The 24782-nt window shown below is 34.5% G+C and overlaps 3 protein-coding genes across 3 annotated transcripts; 1 reads left to right on the top strand and 2 right to left on the bottom strand.

The window, feature by feature from the left end:
* Positions 1-4839: 4839 nt before the first annotated feature.
* LOC123718940 (protein Jumonji) lies at positions 4840-14072 on the bottom strand. The gene is made up of 11 exons (XM_045675949.1): positions 13893-14072; positions 13160-13326; positions 11963-12058; positions 11600-11829; positions 10258-11139; positions 9733-9899; positions 8986-9277; positions 7972-8145; positions 5837-5938; positions 5430-5613; positions 4840-5102 (listed from the first exon to the last, which is right to left on the bottom strand). Exons 1-10 carry the CDS (start codon positions 13901-13903, stop codon positions 5431-5433), a joined length of 2304 nt encoding a protein of 767 aa, XP_045531905.1. The 5' UTR covers positions 13904-14072; the 3' UTR covers positions 4840-5102; position 5430.
* Positions 14073-17359: 3287 nt separating this feature from the next.
* On the bottom strand, positions 17360-19313 carry LOC123718867 (Y-box factor homolog). Its single transcript, XM_045675802.1, has 3 exons — positions 19106-19313; positions 18617-18680; positions 17360-18449 (listed from the first exon to the last, which is right to left on the bottom strand). Exons 1-3 carry the CDS (start codon positions 19200-19202, stop codon positions 17864-17866), a joined length of 747 nt encoding a protein of 248 aa, XP_045531758.1. The 5' UTR covers positions 19203-19313; the 3' UTR covers positions 17360-17863.
* A 1712-nt stretch (positions 19314-21025) lies between these two features.
* LOC123718635 (catalase) lies at positions 21026-23842 on the top strand. Its single transcript, XM_045675314.1, has 2 exons — positions 21026-21364; positions 22212-23842. Exons 1-2 carry the CDS (start codon positions 21308-21310, stop codon positions 23682-23684), a joined length of 1530 nt encoding a protein of 509 aa, XP_045531270.1. The 5' UTR covers positions 21026-21307; the 3' UTR covers positions 23685-23842.
* Positions 23843-24782: the final 940 nt, after the last annotated feature.

Genomic DNA, 24782 nt, shown 5'->3' with positions numbered 1-24782 from the left:
ACCGTTTTCGTCCACTTCTTGTCACGTAGACCCGGCCCACCTCCATTTCTGTGATGGAGCGTGTTCTTATCCATCCCTTACCTTGGTTATGTTTCTAATTTTAGTGTGCCTTATTTTTTGATTATTTCTAATGTTAAGCATCCTGCGTTCTATACCCCGCTGACATGCAATTTTTTGTTAAATTTAATAAGTTTGGCAAGCATACGTACGGCACGGTAGTAGGCTGTAGTTTAGTAAGTTGAGGATCCCAGGTTTTACGACTTCATCTGGCAAACTAGACGACCGAACTTTGTTTGTTTTCGCCTGGGTATCCGTATATTGAATCGTGTTTTTCTTGCTGGTCCGCATTCTAATTGCGTCACGGTTGATTTCGGGAGACCTTTAAAGCATTCTTTCATTTTTGGCTTCTGTGTTCTTTATCATATTTCATTATTAGCATTTCCTTTCTCTTACTCAGTTCGTGCCTGTCGTTGTAACACTTTTCTTCTTTCAATTACATCTTGTGGATAATCTTCCGAAAATAATCATCTTCTATAGAACTCTGTATTTTTCAATAAGCTACACACTTTGAGTATGTTGATTTTTATACCGAGTGTGGAAAAGTGACTATTATCGGTCTAGGTCTGTCCCCTTTTTTTTGTATTCTTCTTATTTCTTGTATAAGACCCTATGATCCAGGTCTAGAGAAAAGCGTTCTTTTATAAAGTTAATCATTGTTTTTTCTAGATTTGCATATGATGCTTCTGTTTCTTGTAACTCAAAAAAGACGACATTTTCCTTCCTAATTTGTTTTTCAATGAAATCTAGTATTGTTTTATTTTCAAATTTTTCCTTGAGATTTATTTATCATCTAATATTTTAATTTTTTCCTATAAAATGATGTTTATGTTCGGTAACTCTTTCTACGTTTTCTAGGATCGTAACTTTTTGTTCGTCGAGTTCATTTTGGATATTCTTTAGTGCATTCATAACTTCCATATTTGTAAATAGTAGATTGATCGACTGGCAGTATAATTTTTATGGTACTAGAGACGGCCTCTCTTGTCAGAACTCTGTAGTACTTACAAAGTTAACCGTCGATCGATCGATACGATTGAAGTACAATCATATGAATATAAACGTTAATTTAAGAACTCTTCATTCATCAGAGATTACATTACGTACTTCGTTTCGGATTTTAGGAAAGGTTAACTAGACAATTCGCTATAATATTATAATATTGAGTAAAGAGAATATTAGGAAATCATTAATTTTATTAATCATGTTTTTATTCGAAAAATATATTCAGTACAAAATTAGTTGTATATAAAATAATATCCTGCCGAGCAGCCGATAAGAATACATGCAATATACAATATATACACATACAAAAATGCAAACAAACAATATGTAAAGATAATTAATTAATACTACGATCGTGACAATTAGGGCATCGAGCCCGGGTTTTCCCGTTTCTGAGGATTACCAAAAAAAAACCGGGTTTCATTTTTAAAACTAGGTTTTTTTTAATATTGTTTTTTATTAAGTTTAAACCACTTCGAATGCCTAAATGAAATGAATGAATAAATTGAATAAAACTCGCTTTGATAAATTATTCCTTATTACGTAAAAAGTAGCTTCCTTGCTTGCTTGCATTTTGTTTAGTCAATCTGCCCCAAGTATTCGACGCACCAGCGCGGGCGGCGTGAACGCGAGGTGTGATATATGTAGTGCTTGGTGACGCTCTTTAAAGGTTTATCTAGGATTATCTACTAAATTAGTTTTGTTACATTACAGTTTTTTGTTCTAGGATTCTAATATAATTAATCCAATTATTTGATATATTGACGTGATGCCGTCTGCCACTCGTCGCGTTATTTTTATGATGGTTTTTTTTATGTATCTGAACTTTTTTAGTATTTATATCCGAAGATTACTTATATTATGCTATTATTTTAATATAATACTAGCGATAACTAACCGGGAATAGGTACGGCCCCGTAGCTGTTGCCTGCAAGCCTTACATCGTAAAAAAATACGGTTGCTATTATTATAATGAAACTAAGTTTCCTTTCAGATGAATCCGCTTCGTTGGATAAATGATGGATTTTGGAGTAGTAACTAGTAAGGAATGAGACAACAGATCTGTTTGGTACTATTTTCACAGAAACAAAAATAAATATAAAACACACACATTCACGTGATTAATATAGAGGCTGCAAGGCTTTCAACACGAAAGTACAAGTGCATCTTCATCAAAAGAAATTCCCGAAGCGCCAAAAAAGAAAACTAAGTTGACACAGTATTTTAAGACTGATGCCAACCCAAGTATGCAGGTTATGGTGGCTCGAATAGCTGCAGTTGATGCAATTTCTCTTAGAACGTTCACAAATCTCAAGATTTAAAGTACCTTTTTGAAAAGACCGGCAACCAATTACCCACTACTGCTGATACCGTTCATACATACATACATATTCGTTTAAACATAGGTTATACACATTGAAAGAAAACAATTTTTTAACCGGATTAAAGCTATTTGTATTATTATAAACTTATAATTATTTACATAATTTTAATTTTTTCCGACGTTCCGCGTGCTTTACAGCGTGCGTGGTCACGGTGACTGAAGACAAAAGGTGTTGAATGTCAAAAGTATCACAGCTGTAGAGAAAGTTGTGTTATCTGTATTTATTTCCCCGGAGTTAGTCGATAATTACAAGTTTATAATAATACAAATAGCTTCAATCCGGTAAAAAAATTGTTTTCTTTCAATAATCAACGAGATAAAAATTGTACTGTCAGATGAAAAGAAGTTTTCGATATCATTCGATGAATGGACATCCATGAAAAATAGAAGATTCTTTCCGAAATCTAGGTCTCATACGCATTCACGGGTCCATGAATGCAGCCTCATGCGTACAATTGATTGAGGCCAAGTTGGACGAATATGGGGTATCTCTAACAAATAACATCGTCGGTCAAACCACAGACGGTTGCAGCCCAATGGCTGCATTAGGGAAGTCCCTTAAGTCATACCATCAGCTATGCATCGCTCATGCCGTTTAGCTGGCAATTGTGGACGTAATGTACAAACGCAATGCTGGCTTCGAGGAAAACGTTGAGGAGGATGAAGATTATCGGTATCGGCATTTATCGGTATTGGCTCGAAGACTGCAAACTGTAGAATTTAACGATGCCACGAATTCTACAAACAATTACGAGGATGGTGTTTAATTTAATAATGAATCCTCGTTTATGGAATCTTTCAGTTCGCAGTCTTTTAGATACAACGATCTGCTATCAAAAGTACGAAAAGTGGTAAAAAAATTTAAGAACTCTCCGACAAAAAACGATGACATTCTTCAAAAACATGTCAGAGCTGATGTTGGACAGGAGTAATCCCTGCTGTTAGATGGGAAAACGCGCTTCTGTTAAGTCGGTTTCTGAAATTGAAAATATCTATTACAAAAGCTTTGATTCACTTAAAAACAGACATTGCATTTACTGATGATGACTGGAGAAATATAGATGAAATCCATAAAATATTGGATGTTATTCAAACTGTCGTCGAGGCGCTATGTCGACGCGATGCAACATTACTTACATCTGATGTTTCCCTAAAATTTGCATTGAAAAAAATTGATGAAATGAAGACACCACTAAGTAACAAAATGGCAACTGCATTGAGCAAACGATACGCCAAAAGCAGCATCACTACAGTACTTGACTTATCCGGGTAAACATTTTGGTAACGTTCAAAGTGCAGATAAAACTGTTTTTTATCGGCCTACAGGAGATGAAACGCTAAACGAAATTGTTAATCTGATTAAACGCACAACCAAAATATACCTCTTGAAAATTTGCCATCGCTAGACGAAGACCTACGAGAAATTGACATTCAGCTGTCTACTTTGACAAATGAAGAGGAACTGAACAGACAGTTAAGTCAAGCTGTTGCTACTGATAATTCTGTTCCTGACACTGGATCAACTTGTCCTTCAGACGATTTGCTTACTACTGTGAGGGTTGAAATGGCACTCTTCGAGAATGGCGGTACGCGACAGCGAGGGCGTTACCTGTCGCTGGTTAAAAACTATTTACATTAAAAAACTATTCCACCTACTAGCGTCGAGCCGGAGCCTATATTTTCTGGCCTATGGCTGGAATTGTCTGAAATAGATTGCGTTCGTCTTTGAGTGACAAAACTTTGGATGCCCTAATTTTTTTACGTTCACTTTACATAAGTAAGAAGTTCTAATTTTGTTATGTTACGAGGTATCCAAAATGGTATAAGTTATTATTTTTATTATTTTATATGAATATCTCTTTTTTTCTTAAGAGGTCAGACGGTATGTCTTAACTATGTTGTTTAAATAACGTGTCAAATGCATAACTACTTTTTACATAGTATTTTGGTTAATTAGAGGAAGTGATTATTAACCAAACCACTGCAATTTACATTATATTGGAATAGTATATATATATTTATATATATATATATATATATATAATAGACTAGAACTATTCGTTACATAATTGTTAATGCGAAGAAGAGTTTTATTAATGTTAAGATTATTTGTGATACTACAAAAATGTCTTATCAAGATATAATTTTCATTAGTTTTTAAATACAATAAGTAAATGTTACCAAAAGAATTCATTTAACGTTAAAACTAGCGACACTGCATGTCTGTGATTTAAAAGGGACTAGATAACTTAATAATAAAGTTTAAGATATTAAAATTTTAAGATATTCTGAAGAAAAAATAAATATTTATCACTTTTTTAAACATTAAAAGTGTTTTTTGTAATTTGTAAAGTACTGTTTCATATATTTACATTCTTCCTCATCCTTTATATTTTGTACTCATTGTAGGAGATCGATATTTAACAGATTAATATATTTAAAAAAATACAATAAAAAGATCGAATCGCTCGAAAAAACCGGTCTACCCGGGTTTTGATTACTCTTAGACCCGAAAACTCGGGTTTTCAAAATTGAACCGAGTTTCAATGCCCTAGTGACAATAATAACGTAAATTTACGAAAATTTAAGTATGTAAGAGACGACTCTTACACGGTCGGAGTAGAATGCAGAAGTACCATGCATTCTTGAATATTATCTGAAAGAAGAAAGTTAAAAGTTATCGGTTTTTTTTGTAAAATTTAACTAACTTGGTTAAGTTAACTATGAAATCAACTTGAACCACATGTCCACCCAATTTTTAATCAACTAGTAAAGATCTATTTAGGATTAGTACTTGTGTTCAATTCTGCAAGTGTTATTTGTACATAAATTGAGTCCTTTCGTCAATCAGGTATTTCGTCCCCACGTTTCATCAAATTAGTATTATTAGGCGTTTTTAAAGATGTAGTATCATTATGCCTATAAAGTGGTCAAAACAATGTAGGGTCAAACAATCTAACGTCAAAAAAAGGTCTTGACTTACGCTATCTTTTCTTCAGACGATCTTTGAGAAACTCCAGAAGCTCCTGAAGTTCACTGGTGCTGTACATAATTATGAATGACAATCGCTTACTCTCATTTATCAAATTATTTTTGTTTGGTTGTTCCAGTATCTTCAACGCGTGTTCCGGACACAGCACTGAATTTCTATCTAAAACGCCTCGCACCTGAGTACATAAAAAATTAAATCCTTAATAAGGTGGTAGCTTAATGGTGGTGGCGACCATCACAAATATCATCGTAATACAAAACTATAGCAAGACGTATAGGCAACAAAACGGAAACTTAAAGGTCATATAGTTTATAATTTATATACGGCTAAAACTCGAATATCTTATGTAAATCAACTAAACCTACATATAAATTTAAATATTAGAAAATGTTCATTACCCTCGATAAATATAGAGTCATCCGGCATATATAGCACTCATCTTGGTCACACACGTTCCAAGCACTCGTCGAGCTCTGTTTAGATGGTTTTAGCCACGCTCTCTAAAAACAAATCTAACGCTTTATATTTTGTAAATATGCAGCGGGTTAAGTCGTGCCATTGAAGTGAAATTCTTTAGAATAATTGTGATTTCAAACCGGATGCAACGGAAGAAGAGACAGACGCATCAATTCGTAGGAGAAGTAGTAACATTATACAATTAGATGAAATTTATCAATTTTATTTACCAAATTAAAGATTGATATTAAACTAATGAATTAAAATATTTATTTATTAACACTTCAATATAAAAAATTGAACATAATTAAATAAAAACGGAGGGCAACTGGCGATGTGGACATCTTTGTACAGAAGAAATTTAAAGGAAGATAGGGAAGGAGCTAAGCGAATAGGGACTGGAAGTGAATTCCAAAGCCTAACTGCAGATACCTTGAAGGAATCGCCAAGAAAGGAGGAGTTATGAGATGGGATTTCAAGGGTATAGTTTTCGGAAGAGCGTAAACTATAGTTATGGGCTCCCAAAAATTTGAAGTCATTTTTGAGATAGGAAGGAGTTTTCGGGTTGAACAGGATGGAATATAGGAGATAGAGAGCATGAGCATCACGTCGCTGACGAACGCAGAGATATGATCGTACTTTCTTAGACCGAATATAAATCTGATACAGAAATTTTGGAGACGATCCAGTCTATTTAGCAATTCCTCGTTAAGATCGGAGGAGCAAGAATTGGAGTAGTCCAGTAAAGGCAGGAGAAGAGATTGTGCTAGTGAGGTTTTAGTGCTAAAGGAAAGAAAATGACTAAGACTTCGAAGGATACTGGAGGCACCGTACAATTTGCGGCTAACTACTTTAACATGCTGCTCCCAGGATAAATTTTGATCAAATAAAACTCCCAAATTTTTCACTCTACGGCTTATATTTTAAATGCACCGCCGATATGGATAGGAGGTACCCTGGCCCAATCCATTCTCGTCGTGACATAGGCTGCCAATAAATATTACCTTACTCTTTTTGGGATTGATTAGAAGACCAAAATTTTTACTTCAGTCAACTATCTTTGCCAGCTCATTGTTAGTGGATTGTATGGCTTGCGGCAGATCATCGAGACTTGATTGTACGTAGATTTGAAGATCGTCGGCGTATAAATGAAAATTAGTTGAAAGTCGGAAAGTTAAGGAGTTAATATAAATAGCAAAAAGAAGAGGAGAAAGTACGCCACCTTGCGGAACGCCAGATTCAATCAAACTCCACTGAGATATGCAATCGCTTGTCTTACTACACTGGCGGCGCTCATTAAGATAGAGAACCAGTTTACAGTATGAGAAGAAATATTAAGATCTAAGCAACCCCATTAGAATTTTAAAATTAATAGTATTAAAAGCGTTGCTGAAATCTAGCAGTGCGAGAATTGTAAGTTGTTCGTGGTCCATGCCTTCGCGAATATCATCTGCTACTCTGACCAGAGCAGTAGTCGTGCTATGTCCAGGTCGAAACCCAGACTGAAGTGGATTCAGTATGGAATTTTTGCTTAGGAAATCATTTAATTGCTCTTGTATAAGGCGTTCAAGTACCTTGGATAGAAAAGGAAGAATCGAGATGGGTCGAAAATCAGAAAAAGTAGAATCAGAATAAGTCCATCCTTCCAGCAAGAAGGAAATTCACCTATAGTAATGGAAAAATTAAAAATATGTGTGAAGAATAGTAGAATATGATCATAGCACGATCAATCAGGTCACAACCAACAGCGTTGGAATGAATAGACGAAATACTCGATTCAACGTTCTGGCTTCAGCGAAAGATAAAGATGGAAAACTAGGACGAGGGAGAGATGATATATAAGTGTTAAGTCCAGATCGATATTACTTGAAGTGGAGTGATGGTAAAATGGGCGTTTAGGCTGTTTACTTCGATATCTGGAGTCATGGCAGTACGTGTAATACATATATTTTTGAAAGAAAAGTTCATTCCTACATTTACATAGTGAAACAAGTCCAATTTACATATTTCAGTCTTCCACTTGTGATTTGCACACATGACGTTTTTGTGTATGAAAATGAAACAGAAAATGACTCACCGGTAACCCTAATTTTTCCAAATTCCTTCTGTTTTCGATCTCCTTGTCGAGAACTTCTCTTAATATTGGCTCAATTGCTGTTAAAACCGACGGCGGCGTACGGGCATCTTTTACGAAAGCAAATAACAGTTGCTCGAAGGAAAACATTGTTGGTTCACAACTGCTTTTTAATGTCTGCAAAACAAATTAAAATTAATTTTAAATAACAAAGTTATTCGTGTGTATATTTATCTGGCGGCGGGACGGGACGACCCCATCGCCCATTGGCAATCAGTCAAACCCTTTCCTAGAGTCATGCCTTCTGGGTTCAGCCCAATGGGCCAACGGTAGCACCTAAACACGGTCAGCGTGGAGAATTCCGGGACCACTCCGCTGTGGACCCACTGGCTTGTATTCTAGGGGAGACATCTTCGCTGTTTACCGGCATATCAGTTATATATCGATAATAATAAAGACACCCTCGTCACACTCTCCGTTGACATTAGATATGCTAGGGAGCTCAATTCCAACATCCACGCCGTCCACTTCCATTTGGAGCATTCCGGTCTTGATCTGTGTCAACGCTTCAACCCTTAAAGCTTTGAGAAACTGGGCAGAACCGGTCAACTTAAAAAAGCATATGACTAAGTCTCTACATTCTTCCAACGGGTGATCACTAAAACAATCCCTTCGAAGGCTCGAGCCCTGTGGTCTCTTGCAAAAGCCGTCCAAGTGAATGTCTGCCAGCCGTCACATCTCCTGTCATCGAAGACACTCTCCTTAAAGCCTCAGCCAGCATCGGGCTCTGGGGGATGACCTATCGAACAACGTTCAGTTTCGCGGTAATTTAGAGGAATAGGCGAAACTCTAGAACTAGACTCCCAAAAAGCTTGGTGTGTCATAATCTGTTGTACTGTTGTCACCCTTTGATCCCTTGGCGTTGCGTAGAGATGTTGGGTCTGTCTGCATCTTCTACATTTACCATGGAGAGTGTGATAAAAAAATATAAATAACTAGAACAAACAATAAACTTACTTCAAATGTTTCACCAAGACATTGAATCCAGGACAACGTAGCAAAGTACACACTTTCGGAAATGGTGTAGCCCGTGGCAATAGAACACGAATAGGCTTTCGGGCAAACTATGATAAATTCACCCGGACTCTGCACCGCCCGGCTAAGAGACACCGAATTCTCCTGCAATAATTCCGGTGGAATCATCGCTATATCTGATGGCAACCAAACAGATTTATTTTGGGAGAACGCTGGGCACAAGTGTTCAACTGCTTTGCGGAATTTCTCGCTTTGCGTGTCATCAATGCCATACCTGGAATGCGTTTGGGAAATCTTAGCAAAAAATTAAAAAGCTAGAGCGAGGAAAGCGCCAGCCCTAGGTAATCCTGTCTCTTTGAACCCCACGGCTCAAGAGTCTGTGCGTTCGAAACCAATAGAATTTTCTTTCTATGTGAGCAATTAACACTTGCTTATAAAGTGATATGATAAAGGCTGATCTTGAAAAAAATTCAAATGAATAAGGACCAGGTTAGCGCTTGGATTATTATTCATTAATACTAACATGTGTTTTTTTATATTATGGTAATTGTTTTGACTTTATGCCAGTTTCAAGTAAAGTACTCCGTGTTTGGCCATAAATACTGTTACATAAAACCATATATTTTTTTCAACTTTTGAATTATTTTGAATTTTGAACACGAATATTATTTTACAAACTTCTTACGATTTTGCAATAAAGAAATTAATATTGTTCACGCGTCCACATACCATACTTTCTTCGACCCCTTATGCATATACTCGATCCATGGCAGGCCATGGGGGTCCCTGTGCCAACAACTCGTCGAAAATAGCATTCCCAAATGCAATGTGGGCGCAGTCATTCCAACCACCGGACCAAGGAAACTTAGCATATTTTGTGTGTTCTTACTGATACGCTGAAAGTATTAAGTAAGATTCTATTTCAACTCACAACTCGACTATTTGATTCGACTACTTTAGGAGCTTTGACAATTTATATTAAACATTCATCAAGGCAAGGCAAAGCCCCTAAAACGAACATTTTTTTTTATAAAACAAGGGACGAACTGGCAGGAGCTTATCTGATGTCTGTCAGATATCAATGCTAGATAGACTTCGCGAGTGCGTTGCTGGATTAATAAAAATTGATATGCTCTTTTCTTGAAGATCCCTAATTGGTTTAAATAATCTATTGTGCGAGTTAAATATGACAACTTAAAATATTAAAATTACATAAATTTAATAAGAATATTGAGTTTCAAAATGATCGCTCACCTTCAAGTTCCATGGATGTGTATTATAATACTCATTTGAATCATTATTTGGAAAACCATAATCCGTTGCACCCGTATCAATCGAAGCTGCATTAACACACACATGCTTTGTCCTCGACAACACAATGTCCCAATATTCTTTTTCAATCACATTGGTTTTCTGACTTGCGCATGACAAAAATGCTTTAGAAGCGACTTCGGCTACTTTTTCAAATGCATGGAATTTCATAGGGCGACCGGGAACAATGCAGTCTTCAGTCTCAGCCAAGGCACTAAATATTATACGATCCTTTATTGGTGTTTCATCAGACGAATCATTATCGGTCGAGTCACATTGCTCCAGCATTTGTTTTTGTGTGTGCAAAGGACTTTTTGCTCGCTTAAACATCCTTGAATATCGTCGTTCACACAATTGCTCTACTTGTTCTGTCAAATTGTGTTTCTCCAGCGACGTCATTACTTCATATGGGAGTAGATATTTCTCGTAAATCTGTTTTATTTTCTGCCCAGGATTTTTCAAATTCTTACAACATTTCAAGTGTTCAGCCACTTTGTTCCATTTTGGTAGCGTTGTTATTTTCTTCAGGCCACCCATGTTCTGCACTAGTTTGTACAAGTGTGGTAAGTCAACTTCCAATCCGCTTACTAAAGGTGGTCGCTTGAATGGCACTTTCTGTGATGCTAAGAGGGCTTTGAAAGCGCTCAATTCTTTTGTAGCTGGGCCATATCGTTTAAACATTCGTTGGACATATTGGTTTGATACAGTAAAGCCCATTGACTCGTCAAGATTACAGGGAGGTGTGAATCCATTCGGTGGTATTACTCTACATAATCCATACTTAGATGCTTTAGGTAATATTTTTTCTATATATGTAAGTGGATCCTGGAATCAGATTAAGACACAATTGTGAGGTGAGCGTATCTCCTTCTCCAAGGGAATGCCAAACTTATATGTAGATTTGTGTATATATTTATGTTTTATACTACTACAGTAAATGTTTTGTTTGTTAATTTCAAGTTACCAAGTTTTGATTGTTGAACCCCAATAGTTTGGAGTTCTAAGTTAAATTTGTATGTATAGTTAATTATGTAGGGCAGATATGCAATAGACAATTTTACATACAAAATCAAAAAAAATACTACTGTAATTTGTCTACACATTACTAGATGGCTTTATAATTTTATAAATAAAGCAACTGGCAACAGAAAGTCAAAAAAAGAACTGGTAATGGGCCGTATATGTTACATGAACCATTTCCAGTTACATTTCTAACAATTATGAGGCACATTTTTAACCTGTTACAACAAGGACTAATTTATAAGCTATAATTTATAATACTGACATTAAATTCTTCTATAGTCGGGCGAAATATTGGTGCATTCAAAATTGTTGTTTTTCGTTTTTTCCTAATTGTAATTTCATCATCAGTAGTTGTAGATCTAGAGCGACTTCTTTTGTTGATAAGTGGATCCGGAGTGAAACAATCTTTTGTAGTGCTTGATTCAATGTGATCATTTGAGGTAGAATTTTCAGTCAATGAGGTCTCACCAGTTTCTTGAGAGAGATCACTGTCTAAAAATTTAAAAATCTAATACAGATAACAGCTTTTATAATATATTTTGATAACATTTAATTAATATTAAATATATAGAGCACTTGTTATTGGTATTCTATTGTAATTAATTGCACAATCAAATTTATTTACCTGCTAATTTCGCAGTCTGGCGCAACTGAGCATTCGTAACTTGGGTTGTATGTAGTCGTTCTAGTACAACCACAGGCTGAAAATGCTTATGTATATCTGTAAAATTTTTGTCTTTCTACAGATAAAGTATTTCAAATAGTCGTAAAAAGATTTTTGTAGATTAAAAAACTCTTTCTCTATTTTAGTGACCAGAACAGTTTTTATTAATAGAAACATTGAATAACATTATAAAGTCAATCTAACAAATATGTACATATTAGTTAATTTAATAATGTTCAATTATTTATAAGTCATTTCTCATCCTGTATTCGGCACATACATTTTGAGACATGAATATAAATTAAAGATTGTTATTGTTAAACAATAATGACTATTAGAGAAACTACAGTCTGTGTTAAATTTACATTGAAGGTGTCATTTTTAAAAACAAATAACATCATTGCTAATTTTAAATTGTTATGAAATAAAATAAATTAAAATGACTTGGTACAATGGCAATTCTATAACAAAAACAGTCAACTCCTACAGAACATCTCATCTAGGCCGAACATCAAATACAATGATAAATATTGATTAAAATCGCCGAAAGTTTTTGTTGAAGTTTAGTTTGAGATGTAATTTCAAATATGAATCAAAAATACATTCAAGTAGTAAAACAAAGCTGTTGCATACAGGTGCATTATACAGATTTCAATATTAATTGATATTATTGTAATATTAAGGATGATAACACTGAAATTAAACACTTTTTATATTATATTTCTTAACTTTTGGTTCTCCAAAATTAGTTTTTCTAACGTTTCATGGTGTATATTATGAAAAAAATATGAGATATAGAACCCTCTATGTGTTATTTTAGCATGTTTAATGCTTAAACAATTATTTTGTTCAAGAAGGCTTTTTGGTAATCCAGTATTAGCCACCGTTCTATATTACATTTGGTTTAGTCTTTTGGATCAATTATTAAATTACTGTACTAACTACTTTTTTGTTCATGCGAACTATTATCATTTAAGAGGTAAAATAAAAATTAATTGTATGTACATAATGAATTATGCTTCTTGCTAAAAATATGTACAAGTATAGTATTTTATATTACATTGTGCAAAGCTTACATCAAGTAATTGTTTAACTTAGAGCTTTGATGTTGTGTAAACACTATCTATACTCTAACTCAATATATATGAAAAAAATTACCATTAAAAGTAAGTCTGTCCAAGAGAATGGATGGTTTTTTCTTCACTAAACGTACTATAGGGTCTTGATCAGGCCTGGTTTCTGTGGGAGTTTCCAATCGTGTAGATTGGCTCTTATTCGGTGCAAATGCTCCAGCAGCAAATTTTCTTTGAGCTCCAAAATTCCGACTGTAAATTAAAACATATAAAATATTTATGTAATTAACAAAACCAACTTATACAAATTATTATTGTACAAAATAACACAAATGTACCAAATATATATGCAGATTTAATATAATAACAATTTGAAACAATTATTATTGTTAATTGTTATAGTTCAATATTTTTAGTGTAACAATAAAAATACACAAATTGAAAATGATTTAGAAACTCCATCAACAAGGATTATTAAGAATATATTATACTACGCTAAAATTTCGTAAGTAATACTTGAAATTAAGCACCTACGAGATGTAATGGTTATTATACTTTCGTATTGTATAACTATCCATGAAACGGTGCAAATATGGAGAATTATTTGATATAAAACAAGTCATATTTTGAGAAGCATCAAGTATTCTAGTTGATGATAACATAAGTAATGTATAAACTTGAAACAATGCTAGAAAAGATAAATACCACATTTTTGCCGGCATTTTTTTACGTTCGTCTAAAATGAGTTCTAATGGTTACAAATTATTTAACAAGTAAATTTCGTAACTAAACCTATATTATGAGGTTTTAAAACATACCCTTTGTTCATTTTGGTAAATAAAGCAAAACTTTACAACGATTTCGATAATTTGTTTAAACTATCAATGCAAGCAACCCACAATGCTTATACACACTTCACTGAATAATGAATACACTACCCACTACCACAGTATCGACAGTAAACTATACGATTAGAAAAATGAATGTCACGAATTGTTTAATACTAACGCTCGAGACTCAAGCATATTTTAAACATAATTCGCTAGGTTTTTTTTTTTTGCCTGCACGGTTTGTGCGTCAGCCATGCAACAAAGTTATTAGATTTATTGGGTTGGAAATTGGTTCGGAATTTGGAAAAGGAACAGATAAATTTGGTATATAATAAGTACATAAAAGATTATAATTTTATATTGTTATAAAAAATGAAACTGGCTAAAATTCTAAATACCTCAAAATTTATATTAGATAGAAGGACAGAGATTGAAGTACAACAAAAGCGAGGAAATAAAAGCGGAACGGTCATGTTGAGGACATGCAAAGAATATATGATTAAAATCCCCAACTTCACTGCCACAGTGACATTTATCGTTAGGTGAAAGGTTAAGCCTTGCCAAATGCAAAGGAATGCATGCATTACCCAGCCTCATACGAATAAGGGTCGAAGTGATTTTGTGAGCTTTACCAAGCGTCAGGTTTTTGAAAACCATGGTTTAGGAGGATCAACCTTTAGTCTGACTTGAAGAACGCCAAATGAAGAATTCAGTCACTGAGATTTAGGAAGGAGAGCCAAAACACAAGAATAGTTTTAGTACGGAACCAGATCTCCGTCATTGACCGCAGCCAAAGCAAGGCTATCGGCCTTGGTATTGCCAAAGATTTTCTGTAATATGCCAAACTGTTGATGGAAATCTCCGACTCCCACACACTCCTCGGGTCCGGGTTTGGAAGAATCACTGAAAATTAAATGGCAATGTTAGCATCGGCTGTCACCGTCAATAATATCTATGAATTTGGCATTGTTTACATATACCAAAATCAATCGCTATCAACCTTCTATACCCATTAAGCCCTGGTTTTGGTGTCTGAGTTTCGGCAAAAGAGTTACAACAATATTGTCTCGTTTGCGACTGGGACACGGCTGCACCCCAGCTCATCTTGCTAAGCTAAATATTATAGACAGCCCTACGTGCGAATGAGATGAAGCTGATTTGAACCACATCATGTTTGTTTGTTCTCGACGCGACAGATCACCTCTTCTCGAAGGTCTCATTTCCCTTCATCCATATCCTGTTTACTTGCAACATTGGACCCACATGTATATAAACTTTTAGCAGCTTTTTATCTTAAGTAATTATATAAAAATTTAGACAATATGAAAGTAAATTTATGTAAAATATCATGTCTTCTAATCTCTCCTTTTTTATCTAGCTCTATAAGAATTGATCCTTTATTTTTTAGATTAATTTCCATTCTTAAATTCCTTTCCATTTGGTAGTTAAATTTTTTTTTTCCTGTTTCCCTGTATTTGCCCTGGGCCACAACGCACAAACCGTGCGCGCCATAAAAAAAAATCAATCGCTACGACACACATTGAACGAAAATTCGAAATTAAATTAAATGTAGATTTGAAAAATTATATCATCTGTCGCAACTCACAACAGAACTTATGACATAACCATAGGACATATGGCATCTTAGGGATTCAGATTGATGAAATATATACTAAAATAAAAATTCAATTACGCGAGTTGCCGAATAATTTAAATTTATCTTTCACTTTTTTAGGGATTTTATTGTAAAATCGTACTTATATATTTTACCATGAAAATAAGTATAAGTAATAAATACAACAATAGTAACTTTTCCAAAAATGACCTGTTAAGGCCCTAAACACTTTCTATTTTCTTAAATAATTATTTTAATTTTGGACTAACTCGTGAAAATAAGTAAATTGAATACCTCGATTATGCACACTACTAATACAGTACTCCATTCCACTATATCAACACGGACCAATGAAATTCTGTTAATATTTAGTAATTTACTTTTGATTCCTGAAATATTTTGGTGAATCTGGTTGACTATATTATTTATAATTAATATACTCCCAGATTTTTTATCATTTGAGACCCTCTGGTCTGCTGTTGTCTCATTGTTTAACATAAATTATAAATACATACTTGGAATTCTTTGCTATGCTTAGAATAATTTAGTAACTAAAACCTGCAGTAGCATTCTTTTTGCTGGTTAAAAAAAATGATATAGCTTACAATATATAGCCTATATCTTTATATTATTAAACATAACATTGTTTTAATTTATATAACACATTGTAAACATAATTTAATTTTATTGGTCTGGTTTTAACCTCCTCCATTTTATATAAAACATATGTCATTGTCAGTTTTGCTTTAATGTACTTACTGCAAACATATTTTTTGGCAATATATTTAATTGTACATTTTAAGTAACAAGTGTTTGTAAATGATGTATAATTATGCTTAAAGGAATGCTGATGTATATTCCCAAAGTTAGCCCAGCATATGAAATTGTTTGTTGCTGTTCTTTAGAAATATTAGGTAGCATTATCCCAACAATGATTCATCAGCATTCTGCACTAACTGGGATGTGTTTATAAATAATTTTGTAAAGTATTTTTTAACGATATAATCATTTACTGACTGACTTATCTATGCCTCTCAGTAACTGTTCTAATGATAATGCGCCTATTTACCAATCAGTTTTATATAAAAATATATTCATTTTAATGTACTTTATTTTGTTTTCAAATCCTCTAATATTATCCATTATTAGAGAGCAAGTTGGATAGAAGATGAGGTATTGCAAACTAAGTAATTAAAAAGTTTCACTTGACCTTTGCTGTTAGGTTTGATATGTTTGTTTTAACCTTATACTAATAAATATAAGTATGTTAATGCCTGGCTTCCACTGCGAGCGGAACGGACCCATTATGGACTCTGCTACACTCGTTACGATTATTTTCATATATGCCGTCTCCACTTTGGTGGAAGCACATGTATGAATATTAACTTAAGCCTAATGTCCGTTCCGTTGTATGTACATAATTACAGAATGCTAGGCTTAAGTATAGCACTAATTTAAGATAGTGGTATCAGTCTGAAATTAAAATAAAAAAATTCTAGGGGTCTTATTTTTTTATGTAGTAGTAGAATCACAAGTGGTTTTAGTTGCACCTGCAACATTAAACATTCATCGTTGACGCTCATACATGGATCCATGTCCAAGTCAATATAGTAGTTAAGTACTCAATTACTATATTGACAATTTCTTAAATTCAAGAAAAGCAGTATCATGAATAATGACCTAGGTATTTATTTGTTTCAATAAATACTTGCAGTTGATTCAGTTTGTTTTAGATAATTGTTGAGAATAGATTACATTGTCAGTATGTTTAGAGGGCAAGTAATAAGCGATAATCAGACCATGTTGTAGAGTGGGTTATGGTAACACAAAAAGTAAAAGGTTCACACAGGTAAAGAGCTTTATTAATTCTGTAGTGTTCTTAAGGCTCACATTTATTAAGGGACACCACGAAAATTTCTTTTACACATAGGAAATTCATTATTCATATAATTAATTTAAATAAAGTACATTTAGATTGCTACATCATGCTATACATTTCAATTTTGAAAGGAAAATTTCAAATGAAATAATGTATTATTAATTATGAAAAAAAAATATATAAATCGTCAACACTGTGATATAAATAATTACAACAAATTAATTCATATTATAATATCAGACATCAATTGCACATGTATTTTATTAAGTATTGAACAGCCGATTACATTGAATAGATAAAACTAAGAACACTATAAATAAATATAGGAAGCATATTATAAACACATTCCATGTCTTAGGATATCTACAGCCATTTATAAGTTAAATTATAGTGCTGCTCATAGGCAGTAGAGCAAGACAATTCAGAAATACTACAATGAGCCACTACAGAAGGTGGGCCTGGTTTTTAGGCCTGGCTCTCGTTGGTGGTGGCCTCGATGGTAGCGCCCGCCTTTGCCTTGGGCTTGGGCTGAGGCTGAGTCGTGGAGGCGGCGGGCGCATCGCCTTCGAGCGCAACGCTGCGCGGGCCTCCTTGCGCGCCCGCCTGCGGGTTGCGTTGACGTACGTAACGGTACCCTCCGCGGTACACGGGACGTGGGCCACCACCGCGACGACCACCACGGAAGTTACGGCGGAAGTAGCTGCGTTGCTGCGGGGCTTCGCCCTCTTCATTGGGTGCAGCGCCAGTAACCGCAGCGTGCGGTGGAGGCGGACCACGGCGTGGTGGGCCGCCACGGCGAGGCTCACCATCGCGCCATCCTCCGCGCGGGTAGTACTGACGGGGGAAGCCACGGCGCTTGTCAGCGGCGTACGGCGAGCCCTTGACTGGCTCGCCGCCTGGTCCGGTCACGGCGGCTGCCTCATACCCCTTTTCGCCGACCACCACGGCAAATTCCACCGTCTCGCCGTCGCCTACCGAGCGCACAGCCTTACGTGGGTTGTTTCGAGCAATCGCAGTCTGGTGCACGAACACATCTTCCTTGGTGTCATTCCTGCAGTTAAAAACCGTAATTAAAAATAACTATTCATATTTTAAGAGCATATTACTTCATTTAAAAAAGTAACCAGATTTAATTATAACAAGGTAACTGACTATAAAATTATAACACAAATTTTTGCATACATTAAATATTTAATATTATGTAGAAAGTAAACAAACCTGTTAATAAAACCATATCCACTTTTCACATTGAACCATTTTACAGTGCCGGATACTTTTTCAGCTGAAAAAATAAAATGTTTTTAAAAATATCTGCATATACATATCTAGACAAAACATTCGCAATATAAATTCATTCATTTCAATTAAATAGTAAGCATCTATGTATGGCTTAATCAATATTGAAGGGTGTGGTAAGGGAATTGAGGAGGACGAGGCCGGTATTGATCGTAATGCGACGCGCAGCCGTCGCGCGCCGGTCGCAACGCACAATTGCAAGAGACGCGATCAATACTACTCAATACCTATAAGCATTATGACATTATAATTGAACTAAAAACTTTAAATATAACACAATAAAACCATAATCACAATTATCTAAAGCATAAGATTCATAAAATTTATCGGAATCGCCAAACCGCAAAAGCGTAGCCATGTGCTCGTAGATTAAGGTTCGAACCGGAAAACTAAGATGGCGTAGGTACTTACCGACGACTTGCTTTTGTTTAGTCGCTTTAGCAGGCTGAGGCGGTTGCTCCGATTGCTGCTGAGGCTGCGGCTGCGGTGCCGCCTCGGTATCAGCCATGGTGTAATTGGCGAACGGCGATGGTGGCTAGATGGTAAAATTCCTCCACGACCTCTCCTAGATGTTCACTGCTTACTCGATGGTTTCAAAATGGAAATGGGGCCAGTTGACGGATTTTCTTTTTTTTTTAATTTTTGACGATTGAACACTGAATCACTCACTGTCAACTGTCAAAGTGTAGGTAGGTGGAAATGACAAAATTTTATTTTACCTTCAGTCAGTGGGAATAATTATATGATTTTCACAGATTTTTTTCTTAGAATAAAAAAAATGTAAAAGCCGCACTAATAAAGTACCAAACCAGTGTTATTTTTTATTTATTTACTAACGCAATTTTTATACGTAAAAGGAGATAAAACAATTTTGTCGTGTTGTAATTTAAAGTAATGTTCTTCCGAGATTTATAGGTTAGTTTATCACTATTTATGTCTTGTTTTTAAATATTTGAATCGATTATTTTGCGCTGTTGATATTTTTATAAGTCAGATATCGATTAAATTACATATAACTATATAAATATATATTTTCCCTATAACTTAGTATATAGTAAAATTAATATGATGTTACCTATTCATTTGTGCTAATGTTAATATAGTTATTAATGGTTATTCAATTATGGTTTGTGAAATTTCCCCTAAAAAAACCAAATATCCTTTCCCCCTATTTTGCCCTAACCTGGTTGAGAAACCCCTAAATATAGGGGGAAATCCTCTGATCTGGTTACACTGAACAACATGACATTGTGGCAACAAGAAGCTTAGACAAGAAACATCGTGTATGTGTCAAGCAATACACAGTCACAGACTTTAAAAACATAGCTATCAACATTTAGGAGTTAGGACTGGAGTAAAACCACATTGAGACTGAGAGTTATATTATGTTTACTAGATCAATAAGGTTAAAAAGGAAATACAAATATAAATACATTTAAGGGAACGTATAAGACCCGATTTCACAAAAAAATTTGAAAATAGACATTTTTAGATCTAGGGTTAGCGTAAGTATTGTTTAGTTCAGGGATGGCGATTCTTCTCGAAAATTATAGATTTTTAAATCGATTCGAATATTAAGCTGATAAATTGATTTAGAAATAATCGTAGTCTAAAAAAATAGGTTTTTAGAAATCTATCTTAGATTTCTTTCCAAGTTTGCATTTATAAAGTAAAAATTAATCCATGTAATGAAATAAGAAACATAATGTTTTTTTTAGTAAAGTCAGTTTTTAGATCAGGGCATTCGGTTGTATTACCAAATAAAAGTCAAGTCAGGTATGTACAAATATAATTTATATTAGGTATGTATGCTTATATTTTCAAATTGTTTTTACTTCATGAAAAACTTAAAGTTCCCAATGCTTCGTATCTAAATTCAAACAACAGTTTATCCAGACTTTTGCATGCACTTGCATGAAAGTAAATAATAAGAACTTACTAAGAAATACAACACAAAGTAAGTATTTATTTCGCCAGTCACAGTCAATTTTACGACACAGCATTAGTTAAACTAACAAACCAATAACGTAATATGAATAAACAAAAAAAAAAAACAAAAACACATAGACTTTCTTTTTATTAAATGGAGGCGAAAAAAATTCAGTGTAAGCCATCTTGAGACTTTTTTCGTAATTAATTGGGCCTGGAAAATCGATTGTTTGATTAATCGATTTCAAATCGCTATCTCTATTTTTAGTTTTGTAGTTATTTGTAAAATTATATTAGAGAAGTGTACGTGTAGTTGTTAAAAAAATAGAATTACAATGTAGAAATTTGAACATTTTATGATTTCTATGTTACAATAACAAGATATTGATTTTTTTATGCGAAGGGTTATATTTAGTTTGCCAATTATAATATAAAAGTACAGTTTGTGTTTAGGTTCATCTTATCCTAAGTGCTGATAGTCCATACGCAGCAGTCAGTACGCAAACGTCATTTAAAAGGCAATCAGCTAGTGAGTTTGCGACGCAGTGTCAATCTAGCAGTCTATATAAACTCGTAACACGGGCGTTGCGTAGTATTTGGTCCTTAACAAGACGCAATATCATTGCGCTGTTTTGTGGTTAAGCCTTTTTAAAAATACATTACTCTTCTATTAACAAATACACAATGGCATCGAGAGACCCGGCAACTGACCAGCTCATCAATTTCAAGAAGTCTGTTAAGGTAAATAAAATGTTATTTATCCACATTACAACATTGTGAAATGGCCTCTTATATTGTTGCCATTACACCAGTAATTATAAGGCTTATCTATAATCTTGCTTTTTTTAATAATATTATATCTATTATTGCATATCAATAATATCATAGCATTGATGGAACATATTTGTGAGTTTTAATATTGATTTGCATTACTTGGTGCGTCAGAAGCCCCTATCAGCATGAACTTTGATCTTTAAACTGTGTTAATAATATGTAAAATATATTTAATTTAAGTTCATGCTATTACCTAGACAGAGTATTATTTTTCAGATTTTTTAACATTATTATTTATATTTATCACTATAAATACATATATCTTTGTGGGTATGTATTTCAGCCTCATTATTTATAAATTTTTATTGAATCGTAATATAATCAATATAAGACCTTACTCAAAGCCAAAATGTCTAAATAAGAGACTTGCTTGAACTGTTTTTGAAATGGAAGTAAAAGTTAAAATGATGCACATGAAACAGTTTCCATACAAATTGAGTTAAGATTTCTTTGGCTTGTAATCTAATAAAGTTCTTTTTCAAAATTTAATAAATTTTAATTTCTTATCAACATCATGGTTGAATTTGTAATGCCATTGTTTTGCATAAATACTTTTTTTTAATGCAAATTTAATGTAAGGAATTGCTATGCGAATAATAAAACTGATGTGAATGCTTGTTCTTTAACCTGATAACATATCAGTGCTAATTATTACACAAAGTATTATATCTTATTATATCTTTTGTAATATACCAAATCCATTTTTAGTAATGCAGTATTTTTTCAACTAATCCAATTTAATGATTTGTTCTAGGGTGAACCTGGTGTAATAACTACTAAGTATGGAGTGCCTGTTGGTGTGAAGACAGCAATTCAAACAGTGGGCAAAAATGGACCAGCTCTACTTCAAGATGCTCAATTCCTTGATGAGATATCTTCATTCGATAGAGAGCGTATTCCTGAGAGAGTCGTACATGCGAAGGGTGCAGGTGCATTTGGTTACTTTGAAGTAACTAAAGATATAAAAAAGTACTGTGCGGCGAAATTGTTTGAATCAGTAGGCAAGCAGACCCCTGTTGCTATTCGATTTTCAACTGTCGGAGGAGAGAGCGGTTCCGCAGACACGGTACGTGATCCTCGTGGATTTGCCGTCAAGTTCTACACTGATGACGGCATCTGGGATTTAGTGGGCAACAACACTCCCATATTCTTCATTAGAGATCCAACTCTCTTCCCCAGCTTTATTCACACCCAAAAGCGTAATCCAGCTACTCATTTAAAGGACGCCGATATGTTCTGGGACTTTATGACTCTCCGTCCAGAAACCATGCATCAATTGATATACATGTTCGGAGACCGAGGTATACCTGACGGTTACAGGTTCATGAATGGATACGGCTCCCATACATTTAAAATGATCAATGACCAAGGGGTAGCCCATTATGTAAAATTCCATTTTAAGACCAACCAGGGAATTAAGAACTTACCTGTAGACAAGGCAGCCGAATTAGCGTCCTCCGATCCGGATTATTCAATTAGGGACCTTTATAATGCTATCGGTCGCGGCGATTTTCCTTCCTGGACCCTATACATCCAGGCTATGACCTTGGACCAGGCTGAGAGCTATGAATACAATCCGTTTGATGTTACAAAGGTATGGCCGCACGGTGAATTCCCCCTTATCGAGGTTGGTAAGATGGTGCTCGACAGGAACCCAAAGAACTACTTTGCTGAAGTAGAGCAAGCTGCTTACAGTCCATCTAATTTGGTGCCTGGTATCGAGCCCTCTCCCGATAAAATGTTGCAAGGACGTTTATTCGCATACAGTGACACACACAGACACCGTCTCGGTGCAAACTACTTGCAGCTGCCGGTAAACTGTCCTTACCGTACCACTGTACGTAATTACCAACGCGACGGTCCTCAGAACATGTTTAACCAAGACGGATCTCCGAATTACTTCCCGAACTCTTTCTCCGGACCTGTGGAATGTAAGCGTGCGGAACGGCTACAGCACCGTCAGCCGTTTTCTGGTGACGTTCAAAGGGCTGACTCAGGGCTAGAAGAGAGCAAGGAAAACTTTACGCAAGCTACAGCATTGTATAGCCGTGTTTTCTCGCCGGCTGAGCGACTTCGTTGTGCCCAGAATATTGCAGGAAACATAAAAGACGCTGCTGGCTTCCTTCAGGAGCGTGCCATCAAATTGTTGGCCTTGATACACCCACAATTGGCAGCCGATGTGACGGCCGCTTTAGCTCCATATAAAAAATACCACGCCAGCCTTTAATATTCCTGTTTTTTTAACCTTTGTGGCATTGTATATTAAACGGTTTGGGCATAATATATGTTTATACAATTATTTAGTAAGTAAGCTCAGATTTTTAAGAATTTTATATGGAATATTTTTTTAATTTTGTGAAAATATAATGTTTTCTATATAACAAGTATTTTTTTTTATTTATTCATCAGATTAATAGTATCTATTCAGGTGCGATTGAAGCACCCTAATATCAATATTAAGAATTAGAATAATGATGAAGCACATAGAACGTTTTAAATGTAGTTAGTTATTAACTTGCGGTTAAAATTTATATCGTGGATTAATGATAGTTTTAATTAATTCTAGAGAATCACATTGCATTTGTTATAGTGACCTTGTATTTAAAAATTCATTACAATAAGTCACCTAACTTATGTTTAAAACGTAAAAAAAACAATACAACAACGTAATACCACCTTGTTTAAACCTTGGCTTATGTATAAACTGGGATATATAAAGTACGAAGTATTCTATATAAACATTTCATCTTGAAAAATATTTTTTTCTACCATCTGATTTAAATATTTCTTTTGTGTAAAACATGCATCGAATCCAGTAAGTGCGTGAGGAAATTAAATTAGGAAAACATAAGTTGTTTATGTATAAATTTATCGAGTAATCGCTAAGTGTCGCTACGAACGATATAATTGAACTATTTAATTTCATTCCTGATATGATATCATGCGTTTGGTGTGTTACATAAGACATGTTAATGTTACAATTTGCATTGTTACGTAATGTTTTTGTTATGATTTTTTTATATAAAAAAGGAAGTTATCTGGTGATAGGTATCGTCAGGAATCCACGACTTAAATCCGTCCCGTTAATAATCATAACAGTATGTTGCCTAACTCCTTGGTCTGTTCCATTTCGTAATACATAAGCGAAGAAGGGCAAGGTTGCTAACATACTATCGAACCACTTTCGAAGCTGCAATCATTTATTTAATAAATAATTACACAACCTCAAATAATGTATTTATATTAAGATATTTACACTTGTATTCGTTTATATATAGTGTTATATGGCGTAACTTATTACTTATGAGTAAAACTCATAAGTAAA

The sequence above is a fragment of the Pieris brassicae genome, chromosome Z, assembly GCF_905147105.1.
Source record: "Pieris brassicae chromosome Z, ilPieBrab1.1, whole genome shotgun sequence".
NCBI lineage: Eukaryota > Metazoa > Arthropoda > Insecta > Lepidoptera > Pieridae > Pieris > Pieris brassicae.
The sequence above is the reverse complement of the archived record's forward strand: the minus strand, read 5'-3'. Positions and strand labels throughout refer to the sequence as shown.